The sequence below is a fragment of the Martes martes genome (genome assembly GCF_963455335.1).
Source record: "Martes martes genome assembly, chromosome: 17".
Taxonomy (NCBI): domain Eukaryota; kingdom Metazoa; phylum Chordata; class Mammalia; order Carnivora; family Mustelidae; genus Martes; species Martes martes.
In genome coordinates this window covers 41,790,255-41,805,679 of record NC_137905.1, presented here as the reverse complement: position 1 = coordinate 41,805,679, position 15,425 = coordinate 41,790,255, and the positions used below count along the sequence as shown (strand labels likewise).

At 47.9% G+C, this 15,425-nt stretch overlaps 2 protein-coding genes across 2 annotated transcripts; one reads left to right on the top strand and one right to left on the bottom strand.

Annotated features, from left to right (window-relative positions):
• Nucleotides 1–7,310: 7,310 nt before the first annotated feature.
• Nucleotides 7,311–10,090, bottom strand: LOC308358489 (major allergen I polypeptide chain 2-like). The gene is made up of 3 exons (XM_080828667.1): nucleotides 9,965–10,090; nucleotides 9,344–9,525; nucleotides 7,311–7,974 (listed from the first exon to the last, which is right to left on the bottom strand). The coding sequence occupies exons 1-3, from the start codon at nucleotides 10,023–10,025 to the stop codon at nucleotides 7,894–7,896; spliced, it is 324 nt and encodes a 107-aa protein (XP_080684793.1). The 5' UTR covers nucleotides 10,026–10,090; the 3' UTR covers nucleotides 7,311–7,893.
• Nucleotides 10,091–13,329: 3,239 nt separating this feature from the next.
• LOC308358901 (major allergen I polypeptide chain 1-like) lies at nucleotides 13,330–15,066 on the top strand. The gene is made up of 3 exons (XM_080829408.1): nucleotides 13,330–13,608; nucleotides 13,748–13,935; nucleotides 14,913–15,066. Exons 1-3 carry the CDS (start codon nucleotides 13,389–13,391, stop codon nucleotides 14,940–14,942), a joined length of 438 nt encoding a protein of 145 aa, XP_080685534.1. The 5' UTR covers nucleotides 13,330–13,388; the 3' UTR covers nucleotides 14,943–15,066.
• The last annotated feature ends 359 nt before the right edge of the window (nucleotides 15,067–15,425 follow it).

Sequence of the window (15,425 nt, the reverse complement as noted above, 5' to 3'; positions counted from 1 at the left end):
TCAATAAATGGTGTTGGGGAAAACTAGACAGCCACATGCAGAAGAATAAAACCAGACCGCTTTCTTACACCATACAGAAAAGACCTAAACTTGAGACGGGAATCCATCAAAATCCTAGAAGAGAACACAAGCAGCAACATCTGTGACCTCAGCCGCAGCAACTTCTTGCTAGACATGTCTCCAAAGGCAAGGGAAACAAAGGCAAAAATGAACTACTGGGACTTTATCAAGATAAAAAGCTTTTGCCCTGCAAAGGAGATTGTCGACAAAACCAAAAGACAACACATGGAATGGGAGAAGATATTTGCAAATGTCTTATCAGATAAAGGGCTAGTATCCAAAATCTGTAAAGAACTTATCAAATTCAACACCCAAAGAACAAATAATTCAATCAAGAAATGGGCAGAAGACATGAACAGACATTTTTTTCAAAGAAGATATACAGGAATCCAATAGATACATGAAAAAATGCTCAACATCACTTGGCATCAGGAAAATACAAATCAAAACCACAATGAGATGCCACCTTGCACCAGTCAAAATGGCTAAAATTAACAAGTCAGAAATTGACAGATGTTGGCGAGGATTTGGAAAAAGGGGACCCCTCCTACACTGTTGGTGGGAATGCAAGCTGGTGCAGCCACTCTGGAAAACCATATGGAGGTTCCTCAAAAAGATGAAAATAGAGCTACCCTATGACCCAGCAATTGCACTACTGGGTATTTATCCCAAAGTTACAAATGCAGTGATCCAAGGGGGCACCTGCACCCCAGTGTTTATAGCAGCAATGTCCACAATAGCCAAACTATGGAAAGAGTCCAGATGTCCATCAATAGATGAATATATATATATATATATATATATATATATATATATATAGTGCAGCCATCAAAAAATGAAAGCTTGCCATTTGCAACGACATGGATGGAACTAGAGGGTATTATGCTAAGCAACATAAGTCAATCAGAGAAAGACAATTATCATATGATCTCACTCATATGTGGAATTTAAGGAACAAAACAGGATCATAGGGTAAGAGAGAAAAAAAAATAAGACAAAATCAGAGAGGGAGACAAACCATAAGAGACTCTTAATCACAGGAAACAAACTGAGGGTTGCTGGAGGGGTGGGGGGATGGGTAATTGGGTGACGAACATTAAGGACATGCGATGCAATGAGCACTAATGAATCACTGACCTCTCCCTCTGAAACCAATATGTTATATGTTAAGTAATTAAATTTAAATTTTATATGTTAAGTAATTATATGTTAAGTAATTAAATTTATATGTTAAGTAATTAAATTTAAATTTTAAAAAAATGAAAAAATAATAAAAATTTAAAAGCCACTTAAAAAAAGAAGAATTCAGTAAAATTTCAGGATACAAAGTGAACACACAGAAAACAAATATGTTTCTATACACTTACAACAAAACAACCAAAAAATAAAGAAAACAGTCCTGTTTACAACATCAAAAATAATGAAAAAGTTAGAAATAAATCTAACCGAGGAGGTGAAAGATCTGTATGCTGAAAACTGTAAGACTTTGATGAAAGAAACTGAAGAAGACAGGAACAAATGGAAAGATAGCCCATGTTCATAGATTGGAAGAATTAATACTGTTAAAATATTTATATGACACAAAGCCATCTTCAGATTCAATGCAATTCCTGCTAAAATTTCACTGGCATTTTCACAGAAATAGGAAAAAACAATTCTGAAATTTGAAGTCACAAAAGACCCAAAGAGTCATAGCAATCCTGAGAATGAAGAATAAAATTAGGGGCATCATGCTTTTTTTATCTCAAACTATGCTAAAAACTACTGTAATCAAAATGGTATGGCACTGGCATGAAAACAGACACAAAGACAACAGAACAGAACAGAAAGCCCAGAAATAAATCCTTATATATATGACCAACTAATATTTGACAAGGAACCAAGAATATACCTTGGGGAAAAGATAGTCTCTTCAATAAATGGTGCTAAAAAAACTAGACATTCACAACATAAAAGAATGAAATTGAATCCCTGTCTTACACCACTCACCATTTGAACCATTTATATTTAAAGTGATTTACTGATAGCATTGAGTTTAAATCTATAGCTTTGCTGTTTATTTCCCATTTGTCCCATCCGTTTTTTATTTCTTTATTCTTTTTTCTGCCTAATTTTGAATTATTTTTACAATTCAGGTTTTTGTCCCATATTAATTTAATTTTTAATGATTTTAAAGTGGTTTTATTTAGGGGCACCTGGGTGGCTTAGTCAGTTAAGTGTCCGATTCTTGATTTTGGCTCTGGTCATGATCTCTGTATCATGAGACAGAGGCCTGAGTGGAGCATGGAACCTACTTAAGATTCTCTCTCTCCCTCTCCCTCTGCCCTCCCCCCATATGCATGTGCACATGCTCTCTCTCTCTCAAAAATAAATTAAAATTAAAAAATGAAAATAATAAAGTAGTTTTACTTAGAGTTTACATCTCTAACTTCTCACAATCAACATTCATGTAATATTATATCCCTTCATATATAAGATCTAAAAATACCATAAGAACAGTGGGCATCTATTTCTTCTCCCCTGACATTTGTGCTCTGTATGATACATTCTATTTCTAGGGACACCTGGGTGGCTCAGTGGGTTAAAGCCTCTGCCTTCGGCTCAGGTCATGGTCTCAGGGTCCTGGGATCGAACCCCGCATCGGGCTCTCTGCTCAGCGGGGAGCCTGCTTCCTCCCTCTCTCTCTGCCTGCCTCTCTGCCTACTTGTGATCTCTGTCAAATAAATAAATAAAATCTTTAAAAAAAACTTCTATTTCTACATGTGTTATCCATCCCAATATTAATTATTATTCTATTCTTCTTTTTAAAGAGTGAATTCTATTCTAAATAGAATTTTAATGTAAGAAAAACTATTATAGAAGTATTATACTCTGTGTGTATATATAACATATAACAACATTATATATAATTATATGTATTATAAATATACATAAATAAACATATCTTTAGGAAAGTCTTCTTTACTCTGAGGTTATAGAAATATTCTTCTATAATTTTCCTAAGACTTTTCTAAGACTTTTAGAATTTATCTGAGAGAGAGAGAGAGAGAGCATAAGCAAAGGGAAGGGCAGAGGGAGAGTGGAAGCAGACTCCCCACGAGCAGGGAGCCCGACATGGGACTCAATCCCAGGACCCTGGGATCGTGACCTGAGCCAAAAGGAGACACTTAACCAACGAAGTCACCCAGGTGCCCCTTTTCTAAGACTTTGATGGGATTTTTCTGTCTCACTGTTTAAATATGTAAGTTTTTAAGTTATCTAAAGTTAATTTTGAAGAAAGTTATAAGAGATCCAACAGTTCTATTTCCCCCAAATATTCGATCAATTGATCCAACACCATTTCATTTATGAAATAATCCTGATTTCTTCATTTATTTGCAAGTTACCTTCATCATAATACCCATGATTATGTCTGGCCTTCCTTTGAGAGTCCATTTATCTGCCTGTGATGTGTGTTTTAGTATTCCATAGGGTTTGCTACCCCTAATTACTCTACTTTCTAAAAATTTTGTTCAGCTAGTCTTGTTTATTTTTCCAAACAAAAGTGGCATCTAAATAAGCCACTTCACTGTAGTTTTTGAGCTTGGTTTCTCTTATTCAACATAATACCCTCGAGATTCTTCCATACCGTTGCACGCACCAATAGTCTGCACCCTTTTGTTGTTGACTAGTATTCAATGTGTGAGTGTGACACACTTTATCTATTCCCCAGTTGAAGGACACTTAGGTTGTTTCTGATTTTGATAAACTGAAATCTGAACAAAGCTGCTACCAACATTTCAGGTTTTTATGTAAACATAAAGTTTATTTTTCTTGAGTGTACACTTGGAGAGAAGTTTCCAGATCATATGGCAAATGTAAGGTCAACTTTATAAGAATAAAGTACTCTTTGGTTTGCCTCCCTCTCTGATAAGGTAGGTAAAACATTATAGACCTTGTGTCAATGATATGTCAGTAAAAAAGAATTTTTTAAAAATACTTTTTTTCTTCAAAAAAAAATCCTCTTGGTATTTTCATTAAGATTACGATAAACTGGGGCACCTGGGTGGCTCAGTGGGTTAAGCCTCTGCCTTTGGCTCAGGTCATGATCTCAGGGTCCTGGGATCAAGCCCCACATCGTGCTCTCTGCTCAACGGGGAGCCTGCTTCCCCCTCTCTCTCTGCCTGCTGCTCTGCCTACTTGTGATCTCTCTCTGTGTGTCAAATAAATAAATAAAATCTTTAAAAAAAAAGATACGCATTAACTGACAGCTGTTTTTAGGGAGAAATGACATTTTTATGCTGTTGAACATTCCCATTCAATAGTCTTTTCATTTATTTAAATTCTGTGTATATTTGCACCTCAGGAGGAACTTAGAGTTTTTCCTTCCTTCCTTTCTTTCTTTTCTTTCTTTCTTTCTTTTAAGATTTTATTTATTTGACAGAGAGAGAGAGAGAGAGAGAGAGAGCAAGAGAGGGAACACAAGCAGGGGAGTGGGAGAGGGAGTAGCAGAAATCCCACTGAGCAGGGAGCCTGATGCAGGGCTCGATCCCAGGACCCTGGGATCATGACCTGAATTGAAGGCAGATGCCTAATAACTGAGCCACCCAGGCGCCCCTACAGTTTTTTCAATATTCATTAATTCAACAAATATTTAGTGAGACCCAATTCTGTGCCTTGAAAATTAGTACTGGGTTTGGAGATTTAAATTTGGAAATTGTAGATATCAGTAAGAAAGAAACTTAGCATGTCCCGAGTTCATACACTAAGAAAGTATATGTAGAAAAGAGATACAAAGAAAGTGATCCCTCATATAAGACACAAGTAACCAGAAAAGAAGCTGAGAAAGATCCCCCAGTAAGGTAGAAAAAAACCAACAGACTATGACATCATGAAAGTCAAAAGAGAGGGGTGGGAGGGAGGGAGGGGGAGAGAGAGAGAGATCAGTCATGACAAACGGATAATTAACTTTTGAAACTACGGCAATTGAATCATTAGTCCACATTAATCCACAGAGAAAGGCTTGGCGGGTGCATCTTCATTTCTTAAATATTTGGTCATTTTGTTCAATGCCACTTAAAAAAAATCCATTCTTTCTCCATGATTCAGTAAGCTGTCACTATCATATCTTAAACTATCTTTGAGTCTATTTATTTTTTTAAAAAAGATTTTATTTGAGGGCGCCTGGGTGGCTCAGTGGGTTAAGCCGCTGCCTTCGGCTCAGGTCATGATCTCAGGGTCCTGGGATCAAGTCCCACATCGGGCTCTCTGCTCAGCAGGGAGCCTGCTTCCCTCTCTCGCTCTGCCCACCTCTCTGTCTACTTGTGATCTCTCTCTGTCAAATAAATAAATAAAATCTAAAAAAAAAAAATTAAAAAAGATTTTATTTGAGAGAGAGAGAAAGCACAAGAGGGGTGAGGGTCAGAGGGAGAAGCAGACCGCCTGCTTAGTGGGGAGCCCTATGCAGAGTTCAATCCTGGAACTCCAGGATCATGACCTGAGCCAAAGGCAGACACTTAACTGACTGAGCCACCCAGGTGCCCCTCTTTGAGTCTATCTATGTGTTTTCTATCAAATGACCATCTATTTCTCTACTAAAAACTAGACTATTTATTTCTGCATTATGCATAAATTTATTTCTGCATTAGTCATAAATATATACCTATGTTATAAGACCTAGTGAGAAAGGTCCTGCTTATAGTTCTTATTTTTCTAAATTTCCTTGCTTGATTTCAATTCAAGAATGTATTCTTTTGGATAAACTTTAAATCAATCTTCATTAGAATACAGATTAATTTAGATGGATTTGGGACTAGTTGACATTGTATTATTATTATTATTATTATTATTATTATTCTGTTCAATTAGCCAACATGTAGTACATTATTAGTTTTTCATTTTGTTTTGTTTTGTTTTAAGATTTTATCTATTTGACAGAGAGAGAGTGTGGGCCAAAGCAGGGGGAGCCGCAGGCAGAGGGAGAGGAAGAAGCAGGATCCCTGCTCTGCGGGGAGCCCGACAGGGGGCTCCCCACCACCCCAGACCACGACTCAAGCCAAAGGCAGAGGCTTAATAGACTGAGCCACCTAGCGCCCCCATCATTAGTTTTGATTGTAATGTTCAATGATTCATTAGTTGCATATAACACCCAGTGCTCATCATCAGCACACATGCCTTCTTTAATACCCATCACCTGGTTACCCCCTCCCCCCACCCCCTCCCTTCTGTAACCCTCAGTTTGATTCCCGGAGTCCAGAGTCTCTCATGGTTTGCCTCCCTCTCTGATTTCTTCCCATTCAGTTTTCCCTCCCTTCCCCTATGGTCCTCCACTCTATTCCTTATGTCCCACATATGAGTAAAACCGTATGATAATGGTCTTTCTCTGCTCAACTTATTTCACTTAACATAATTCCCTCCAGTTTCATTTCTACAGTTTATCCCATATAAATATAGGATTTAGCTCTCTATCAATTCAAATTTTATTTTGTACTGATCAATAAAATTTTAAATCTTTACTATCACCTGAACACTTAATAGTAAGTCTAGTGGACTTCGTAGGCATAAAATCCAGGTGTAAAATGAGCCAACAAGTAAATTAAAATGTTTAAGTTCAACCATTAGGCCAGAGACAAGCCAGAACTCAAACCCCTGGCCTCTTAGCATGTCCCAAGTTCAACACCCTCAGTGTGACCTTATCGTGCTTCCGTGGCCCGGGAAGGTAGAGAGAGGTCATCTGCTATGCTACTTTTTTTGTGAGCCTCGCTGGAGCCGAGCACGGCTCTAGTCTCCAGGAAATAAAGGTAAAACCTACTCCTTGCCTTGTAGCTTCCTAAATACAATTGCCAGTTCGATGCTTTTGGAAATGGGCTCAGAGGGTTCATGACACTTGCCCCAGGTGACACAACCTGCAAGTAAGATTTAAGAGCCTGAGCTGGCCATGACAGCAGCATTCCCTCTGGGTTGGTTTCCTCCATCCACTCCCTTTCTCCCTCCCTCCTGAGCAGGATTGCATGGGGGGTCTTGTTCCACTGGCAGAACCCAGGAGCAGCAGTGGGACTCGGTGTTTCCGCAGAAAAGCTGGCCTCAGGGCACCTGGGTGGCTCAGTGGGTCAAGCCTCTGCCTTCAGCTCGGGTCATGATCTCGGGGTCCTGGCCTCTGCTCAGTGGGGAGCCTGCTTCCCCCCTCTCTCTCTGCCTGCCTCTGCCTACTTGTGATCTCTCTCTCTCTCTCTCTCTCTGTCAAATAAATAAATAAAATCTTTTTTTTTTTTAAAAGGCGGGCTCCTCAGAAGGCATCCACCTAAGAAGCATAAAAGGGCGGCTGCCCCTCGGAGACAGAGAGGCTTGCGATAAGCCTCCTTAGGTTATGACGCTCAAGTCCACCCTCTAGTGACCAGGGTGACATTTAAGGGGCTAAACCCTCTGTGACTGGGCAAGCGCCAGTCTCAGCCACAGGCTACATGGGCAACATTCTGACCCATCCAGAGTGGTGAATCCTGGGGTTACATACGTGTCATTTAGTCCGCACACAGAATCCCCTTTACAGATAAGAGACTCGCCCGAGAAAGACGAATCCGCTCACACCCACTCCTGATTCGGCCCAACTCCAGTCCCCACGCTCTCAATGACCATGTGTGTCACCTGCCTCGGCCATGTCCTGGGACCCCCTGCCAGGCCTTGCACGCTCTCTGCAGAGCACACAGACACGGGGCACGCCGAGCTAAGCTGCAGTTACTTTATTACAGCGAGCCTGAGAGAGACTGACGGAGGTGAGGACCGGTGTCGGGATTCCAGCTTCATGTGTGAAGAACAGAGCAGAGGACAGAGCCCAGACTGGGCATCCGGGGCAAAGATTCATCTCCCCAAAGAGGCCACGGCATCCTTCAGGGGGGCCACGGCTTCCGAGAAGCACTCGTTGCTGGTGGTGATGGTAGTCTGGGAGAGAGTAAGACGAGGGGGGACAGAAGACCTGAGCACCAGGCAGAGTGATCCGTCCCCCCTGGGATCACCCCGCGGCCCATCCTCGGTGACTCAGCTCCAGCCCCAGCAAGAGCCTCCGGCCCCCAGACCGATGGCTGGAGAGGGAGCTGCTATCTGTCAGAACGGGATAAAGAGCACTCCCTGGTTGCCCGTACACAGATGTCAGGAGGGAGTCTGAACCCCAGTGAGGGAGGCCAGAGTTTCAGGAGGTTGTGATGGAGGCTGGGCCTGAGCGAGGAGCAAGGGGGCTGAGGCTGGGCCGACGTCTCCTGCCCCCGCCTGGCATCTGGCAGGGGTGGGGGTGGGGGGTGGATGCCGAGGCGGTGAGCGGTCTCCTGGGCCCTGTGCGCCTCTGGGAACCCAACACATTCTGCTTCTTCACAAACCTCGCCTTTGGCAGAATCGGCACTTCGGGAAAGACCGAGTAAGACACAGACAGATCTAAATCTACCTAACGGTGCCACCAGAACAATGACGGGGAAAGACCGCCCCTCCCGGGCGCTGACCAGCCCTGGGGAGCAGCTGCCTCAGGGGCCCAGCATGAAACAACGAGGGCTCCTCCCTGCTTCAGGCCCCGAGATGATGCAGATGGAAGCAGGATATGGAGCCAAAGAACAGCCGTCAAGGAGAGCAGTGAAACGGGCCGAAAACCAGAAGCCTCCCAAGGCCAGGGGGCCCCTTCCTGAGAAGAGAGTCTAAGGGCAGGTGGTTGGGTTTCAACATTCCGGGAGCAGAGCTGAGCGCACTCCCACAGCTGCGGGAGCTGAGGAAGGACCTTTGCCTTCCTGCCTGGGGTGTCTCAGACCTTAAGCGTCTGCCTTGGGCTCAGGTCATGATCCCAGAGTCCTGGGTTCGAGCCCTCCATCGGGCTCTCTGCTCAGCAGGAAGACTGCTTCTCCCTCTCCTACTCGCCCTGCTTGTGTTCCCTCTCTGGCTGTCTCTCTCTGTCAAATAAATAAATAAAATCTTCAAAAAATCAAATCAAATCAAATCAAATTCTACTCCTGCAGTGCTGGCTCCCGTAAAGTAGGGGGGAAAAAAATCACGTGTCAACACACTTTCTGTGTTGCACGGATATCAGTGCCTGATTTTCCAGCTGTGTGTAAATTGGCGTGAAAGGGACACATGTGGTAGAAGAGGCTGGTGTGCAGGCGGCGGGCGGCTGCGTGTTCTGTGTGCCGTAGGGCAGAGCAGTTTCAAGCATCATAGCTCTTGTCCATCCTGTGGCCCCTGACTGCGCCGACCAGTCAGTCTGTCTGTTACAATACGCTGCGTGAGTGTCATGGGGTGGGGGTGGGGGAAGGGGGAAGGGCCGGTAAATTACCATGACAATCAGATCCAAGCCCTTGGCCTCGAGTCCCTTCTCATTGTAGCAATCCTGGATTTTTTCTAAGGCTTCTTTTTCTGGTTCAGTAGCACCGACTACATCAAGGTTGAGGTCCAGCGGTAACTTCTCTCCAATGGCCAGGGCACCAAAGGCAGAATAAAAAATGGGGCAAGATTTCACTGAAGACACAAACAGAAAACACCTCAATGAAAGAATCACCAGGGTAGGAAGCTCCTGTTTCCCCACTCCCAGGACTGCTTACATCCCAGATGGAGAAACCAAGACACTCTCAGCAGAAGGCAACAGCATGAGGGGCCCTGACTGCTGCCTCGAGACGTACCAGCCTGCCTGCTTCTGACCTTCCGTAGGCCCCACTACCCCAAAGAACTATCCCCTGCTTTGTGCACAACTAAGGACCCCTCCATCTCCAAACCTCTCCCTCCACTCTGTGACTGGAAACCTCAGGGGGGCTTATGCAGGACTCCTGGGCAATGACCTCCCAGCTGTCCCCTAACTTTGTCCCTAGAAGCTACTTGGAGATCACCATGGGGGGTGAAGGAGTGAGATAGAGCGGGACAAGGATCAGGAAAGCCATCTGTCCCTCGTGCCTACTCTCACCCATCTCGATGCCCAGCTCCTGGGTCACCAGCAAGGCCAGCACAAGCAGTGTCCCCTTCATAGTGTCAGCCACCAGAATGTTCTGCTCAGGGCAGCGTTTCTGCGGCTTTATAAACTACTAGCTCCCTGAGCCTCGCCCATACCCCTCCTAGGTGCTCCAAGGGCCTATGGGCAGGCCCTGGCACATGTGGCTCCCTCAGCCCTTGGGCTGAAAGCCTCCTGGAGAGGATGTGGTTTTTTCCTTTGCCAAAGACCAACTAGAGCTGGCATTTCCAAGTGACTCCATCCTGAGCCAACTGCTCTGTTGTCCCACCCCCAACACTGACCCCTGTGGCCTGCGACTCGTTCCCCCAACCTATCCTGGCTTCGAGTGCACCAATCACATGAAGTGTCAAAGACAAGTCTATGCCACTACAGGTTGACAAAAGATCAGCCAGCCTTTCCTGTGCCTGCGTTGAAGCCCTGCAGATACGTATGGGGTGCTGAGCCCAAGGAGACCCTCTTAACCAGCTTCAGTGCTGCAGGCTCTGGACCGAGCCCCAGGGATGCACGGGCACCATTCTTGGGCCCTGAAGTATGCTCTACCAGGGAAGTCTCAGGACTCCTGGGCATTGCAGGGCTCCTCAAGGGCTGATAACACTCCCAACGTAGGATCATGCCTCCTGTTCCCTTCTTGCCCTTAAAGGAGCAAATTCCTGGGCACCTTCTGGACTCCCAGTGGGTCCTGCCTGGGCCCTGTCTCATCCCCTTCATAGGCGAACCTGGTTCCAAGAGGAGCTTGGGCTTAATAGCCCATCCAGAAACATCGGTGAGTAGTTGTGGAGTTGTGCGGCTTGTCGCCCGTGCCCATCGCAGGCTGGAGCTCTACAGACCAGAGGGTGAGGCCAACCAGAGGGGGCGCACCATCAGCTTAAACTCCCTCAAGAGTTAAACTCAATCTTCTACTCTAGCAAAGTGGTTTATTGGCACAAACAAGGCGAGACAGTCCATGAAAATTCTAGAAGGAAAGCTCCCAGGGACCAAATCTGGAACAATTTAAGCAATCACAGAAATGACATAGTATTAGACGATAACCCAAAGTATAAAATTGTATCTGTGAGTCCATACTGATATAAATAAATGATTTAATAAATAAGTAAATGGAGAAGACACAGATATTCCTCACAGAAGCATTCCAAATAATACACATAGATACTCTCTCTTCAGGAACCAGAGCTCTTTGCCCTGTCCTCCTTGTGAGTGGGCTAGACTTAGCAACTCACTTCTAGAGAGTAGGGAAAGGAGGAAACCATGCAGAAACCTAGCAAACCCAAAATGAATCAAACGATCAAGGCCAATACAACCAGTGGTGAGACATACTGATGTCACATACGCCACATGTGATGTGACATATGGCACTTCCCCTCTTTAGTGTCTCCTTCAAAACCCAAGGTCTGAACCCCAATCCAAATTAGAAGAAACACAGCAGCCAAGTCAGTTTGGTGGACATTCTCTAACACCTGGCCCGTCTTCAAGACCATCACGGCCACGACAAACAAGGGAAGACTGAGAAATTGTCACAGATCAGGAGAGAGTGGGGAGACATGATAATCAATGCTGTGTTTAGGATGTGGGTTGGATTCTAGAACACAGAGAGGACATTAATGGACAAATTGGTGGAATCCAAATAAAGTTTGGAGTTTAGTCAGTAGTGGTACATCAATGTCAGCTTCTTGGTTTTGACAAATCTTTGCAGCTTTTCTGTAAGTCTAGAATTACTCCGGATAAAAATGAATTAAAAAAAAAAAACACTTGCATTAGTAAGAGATTGCATATACTGCAAGATCTTGTCCAGAAAGTTCCCCCAACCTCAGCAAAGGTCCCCGCCTCTGGAGAGATCTCAGATGGTTTTGTGGCACCCGGTGGGGTTGGACGGACATCAGCATCCTGTGTTACTCCAGCACCCCAAACTCTGGCTTCATCGTCTCCCAGAGCTGGGGAGAACTTGAAGGAAGCACCTAGTGAAAGACAGCAGACCCTGCCCGGGTGTCCCCACCACACTGAAATTCGGTCCCGCAAGCACGTCCGCTGGGGGCCTACGGTGCTCACCTTCCCAGGCCAACGGGTGCCCAGGAACCTGCGGGACATCTGCAATGGCCTGAGCCTCTCGTGAGATGCCCTCACAGGCACGGCCTCTGGGCATCAGGACTGGAGCGGTTTCCCGGCAGCCACCTGACAGGGGGAGCTCGGGACTCAACACCCTCTTCGCCAAGAGCAGTTACCGGATGTGAATCCTGTTTGGCAGAAGGCTCTGACTGGGGTCAAAAAACGCGTGCCCTCCCTTCAGCTCTGGGCTCCAGTAACCCTGTTCTGACCCGATGACTCAGAGTAAAGGCCAGGCAGGCATCGCCCGCGAGCGAGCCCAGGCAAAACCGTTCTTGGTGGTCAGCTCCACAGAAACAGGGGGTTCCCTGCGTTCCTCTAGCGAACATTCGTGAAGCACCCGCTATATGTCCCTGTCCGGGGGACGCAGCTCCACATGCAGCCGAGCCCCCCCTTTCCCGGAGCTGAGAGGAAGTGAAAGACAATCGATGAGTGCCAGGGAGAGCCGGGGAGGGAGATGAAGTCGGGGAGGGCAGCGGGGCGGAGGCTGGGCTCTAAGGGGTCAAGCCCATGGCAAAGTCTCGCTGATACGGTGACATTTGAAGAGACCTGAGCCATCAGGCCACGTATCATGTTCTTGGAGGAAGAGCCTTGCAGGCAGCGGGGGCAGCTCGAGCCAAGGCCCTGCTGCGGGGGTACAATCTGGAACACAAAGCAGCCGGCCACGGGCCCGGTCCAGAAGCGGCAGGGCGACCAGCGAGCGGGGACAGAAGGGCAGGGAAAGGCCCGGGGCCTACAAGGCACTCGGGGACTGTAGAGCGGAGAAGCAGCCTGGCTTTTCCTCCCTTGCACCTCTGGAGACAGAGCGGTGTGGACCGTGTAGAGAAGCTCAAGAGAAAAGGCTGGTGGGGGAAATGCTGTTTCTGAGGCAAACTGAGGTGCTGCCGGAGAAACCAGGCGACAGGGCTTGGTCAGCATGGAGGGGAGGATTCGGGGCTCCAGATACAGACCCCAAGGACTGGCTCAAGGGAGGCCACTGAGCAGGTCAAGGACAGAGATGATGCTGCAGGCAGGGCTTCCTCGCTGTGAGACCATCAGCTAAGCACTGGGCTTCCCGAAGAATCCCTCAGCTCTGACCAGACTGTCTCTAAGGTCACAGGTAATGAGAGGCTGACATCGGCCATCATTCCGGAGGCCTGATTTGGGAGACTTTGGCCCCTTTTCCCAGGCAACCTAGGAAATTGCAGTTCTGAAACCTCTGGTGTCAGCTGACACTTGGACAGAGCCCTCAGATGGGGAAGGGAGGTCAAGTTTGTGTCCTGTGTTGACTCAGGGACTTAGAATGTCGCCTGCACATACATCTCCTCCCTCCGTGGCCCCCGGGCAAGTCCAGGCTGCAGCCAGGAGAGGCCTGGCAGGGCCTCCTGGGAGAGGACGGCGCTGCTCCTCCGTGGGCATAAAAGGGCTCCGGGCGGGGCAGGGAGCAGCTGCCACCCACATCATGAAGCCGGCTGGTGCTCTCCTGCTTCTCTGTGCTGCCCTGCTCCCGATCTCTGGTGGAGGTGGGCGCCTAGGGCCCCAGGTTCTCCAGGGGTTCTGATACCTTCCCAGGGCAGTTCTGAGCCTGTCGGGGGGAGGAAAGGAGGAATGCATCCCGGGGAAGGTCTTTCAACAGAGTGTCAGCTTATCTTTGTGTTCCAGATTGTAAAATTTGCTCAGCTGTGGAGCACGATGTCACCCTGTTCATCAAGGGCACCCCTGACGAGTATGTCCAGCAGGTGGCCCAGTACCGAAACGAAACTATAATTTTGGAAAATGCCAGAAGCCTGAAGGAGTGCGTGGATGGGAAATTCACAGAAGATGACAAGACAAATGCTATCAATGTACTGGTGGGTCCAGCTCTATGTGTCTGTCGCCCTGGCACCTATCTGGGGGTCTGCTCAGGGTGGGGTGGGGGGGCCACCCATTTTTCTTCTCTACCATGGCCCTTCCCTGGGAATCCAGAAAGAGAAAAGCTTCATGGATGGGGAAACGGAGAGGATGGTGTGGGAAAGACTCAGCCCAGCCCTGGGGCTTTCCGGCCGGAGCTGGCTGCCCAGTGCTGCCCGGCCAGCAGTCCGGGAGCTGGCAGGCTCTCCTGTGTCCTTGGCATTGCCTGGCCTCAGTGTCAGGCCCTCAGCGCTGGCCTCCCTGACTCCAGCCTCTCCAGCACGTGAGCCTGGATCTTTAAACTGTTAGCACCGGGTCCTTCCTGTCTCCCAGCATGGGTTCCTTTACTTAAACTCCTCAAGTTCCCTTTTCCTTCCCCCCTAAAACCTTCATTTGTCCTCATTCCCGGGGTCCCAGAGTGCCATTCCGTGCCTCACATGCCAGGAGAGCAGAGGGAGGGGGAGGGAGGGGAGAAGGCAGCTTCCAAAAGCCCCCTCGGGCCCTTCCCAGGCCTGAGAGGCCCCAAATGGAAAATCACAGTGAATCCTCTCTCTGCTCTCCCAAGAGGGGGAACAGGCTGCTGCTTCAGGCTGCAAGGGTCCGGGGGCAGAAGGACGAAGCAGAGCCGGAGACCCCCAGGGGCCCGTGGGTGCACCTGAGCCTGCCAGGACCTTCTCAGCAGCCTCTTTCCATTCCATCCCACCACAGGGATCCCTCTGCTTCACTCTGCTTCACCGGAGGAAGCTTCTAGGCACACCTGGGGTTCTCTTGTGGTGCAGGAGGTGGGGGGAATCCACCTTTGCCTGCCCCGATTGAAGCCGTCCTCCAAACAAAGCCGCAGCTGCTCCCTGGAGAGTGTCCAGTGCTCCTCCGGGAGGGCCCCAGGGCCCTGGTGCCCCTTGAGGCCTCACCAGGTTTCCTGCCTTTCTCTCTGCAGAATAAAATATACTCCAGTCCTTTGTGTTAACGGAGCCATCTCTGCCAGGAGCCCCACGGATGTCCCTTAACTGATCACCGACTCAGTAATCTCGGTGGCCTGCCCCGTCCAGGGATCTGATTAGAGGATTCCAGCAATAAAAGCCTTGCAATTTACGGCAGCGCTTGCTCCTTGGGCTGGGCTTTGGGGGGCGGAGGGCTGTCACCTCGGGGACCTCCAGGGCGCCTTCCAGCCGCGGCTACGTTGGAACGCTGCCCACGTTCTTCGCCCACGGAATGCCACAGGTGGGGGCACGGGTGACAGTAACCGGGAGAGCCAGAGTGTCTGAGCATTTCTGTGCCCCAAGACGCACGGGTGGCACAGGCCTCCTTGCCCCGAGTGACCCCGGCTCCTGGCCTACGGCCCGCCGCTCTGACCCCCAGGGTCTGGCTGGGGGCTGCTTCTGAGATGGAAAACTGTCCCTGTGCTTGCAAGCAGAGCCTAGGGGACACCAGCAGGTTGCGGGGCACAGAT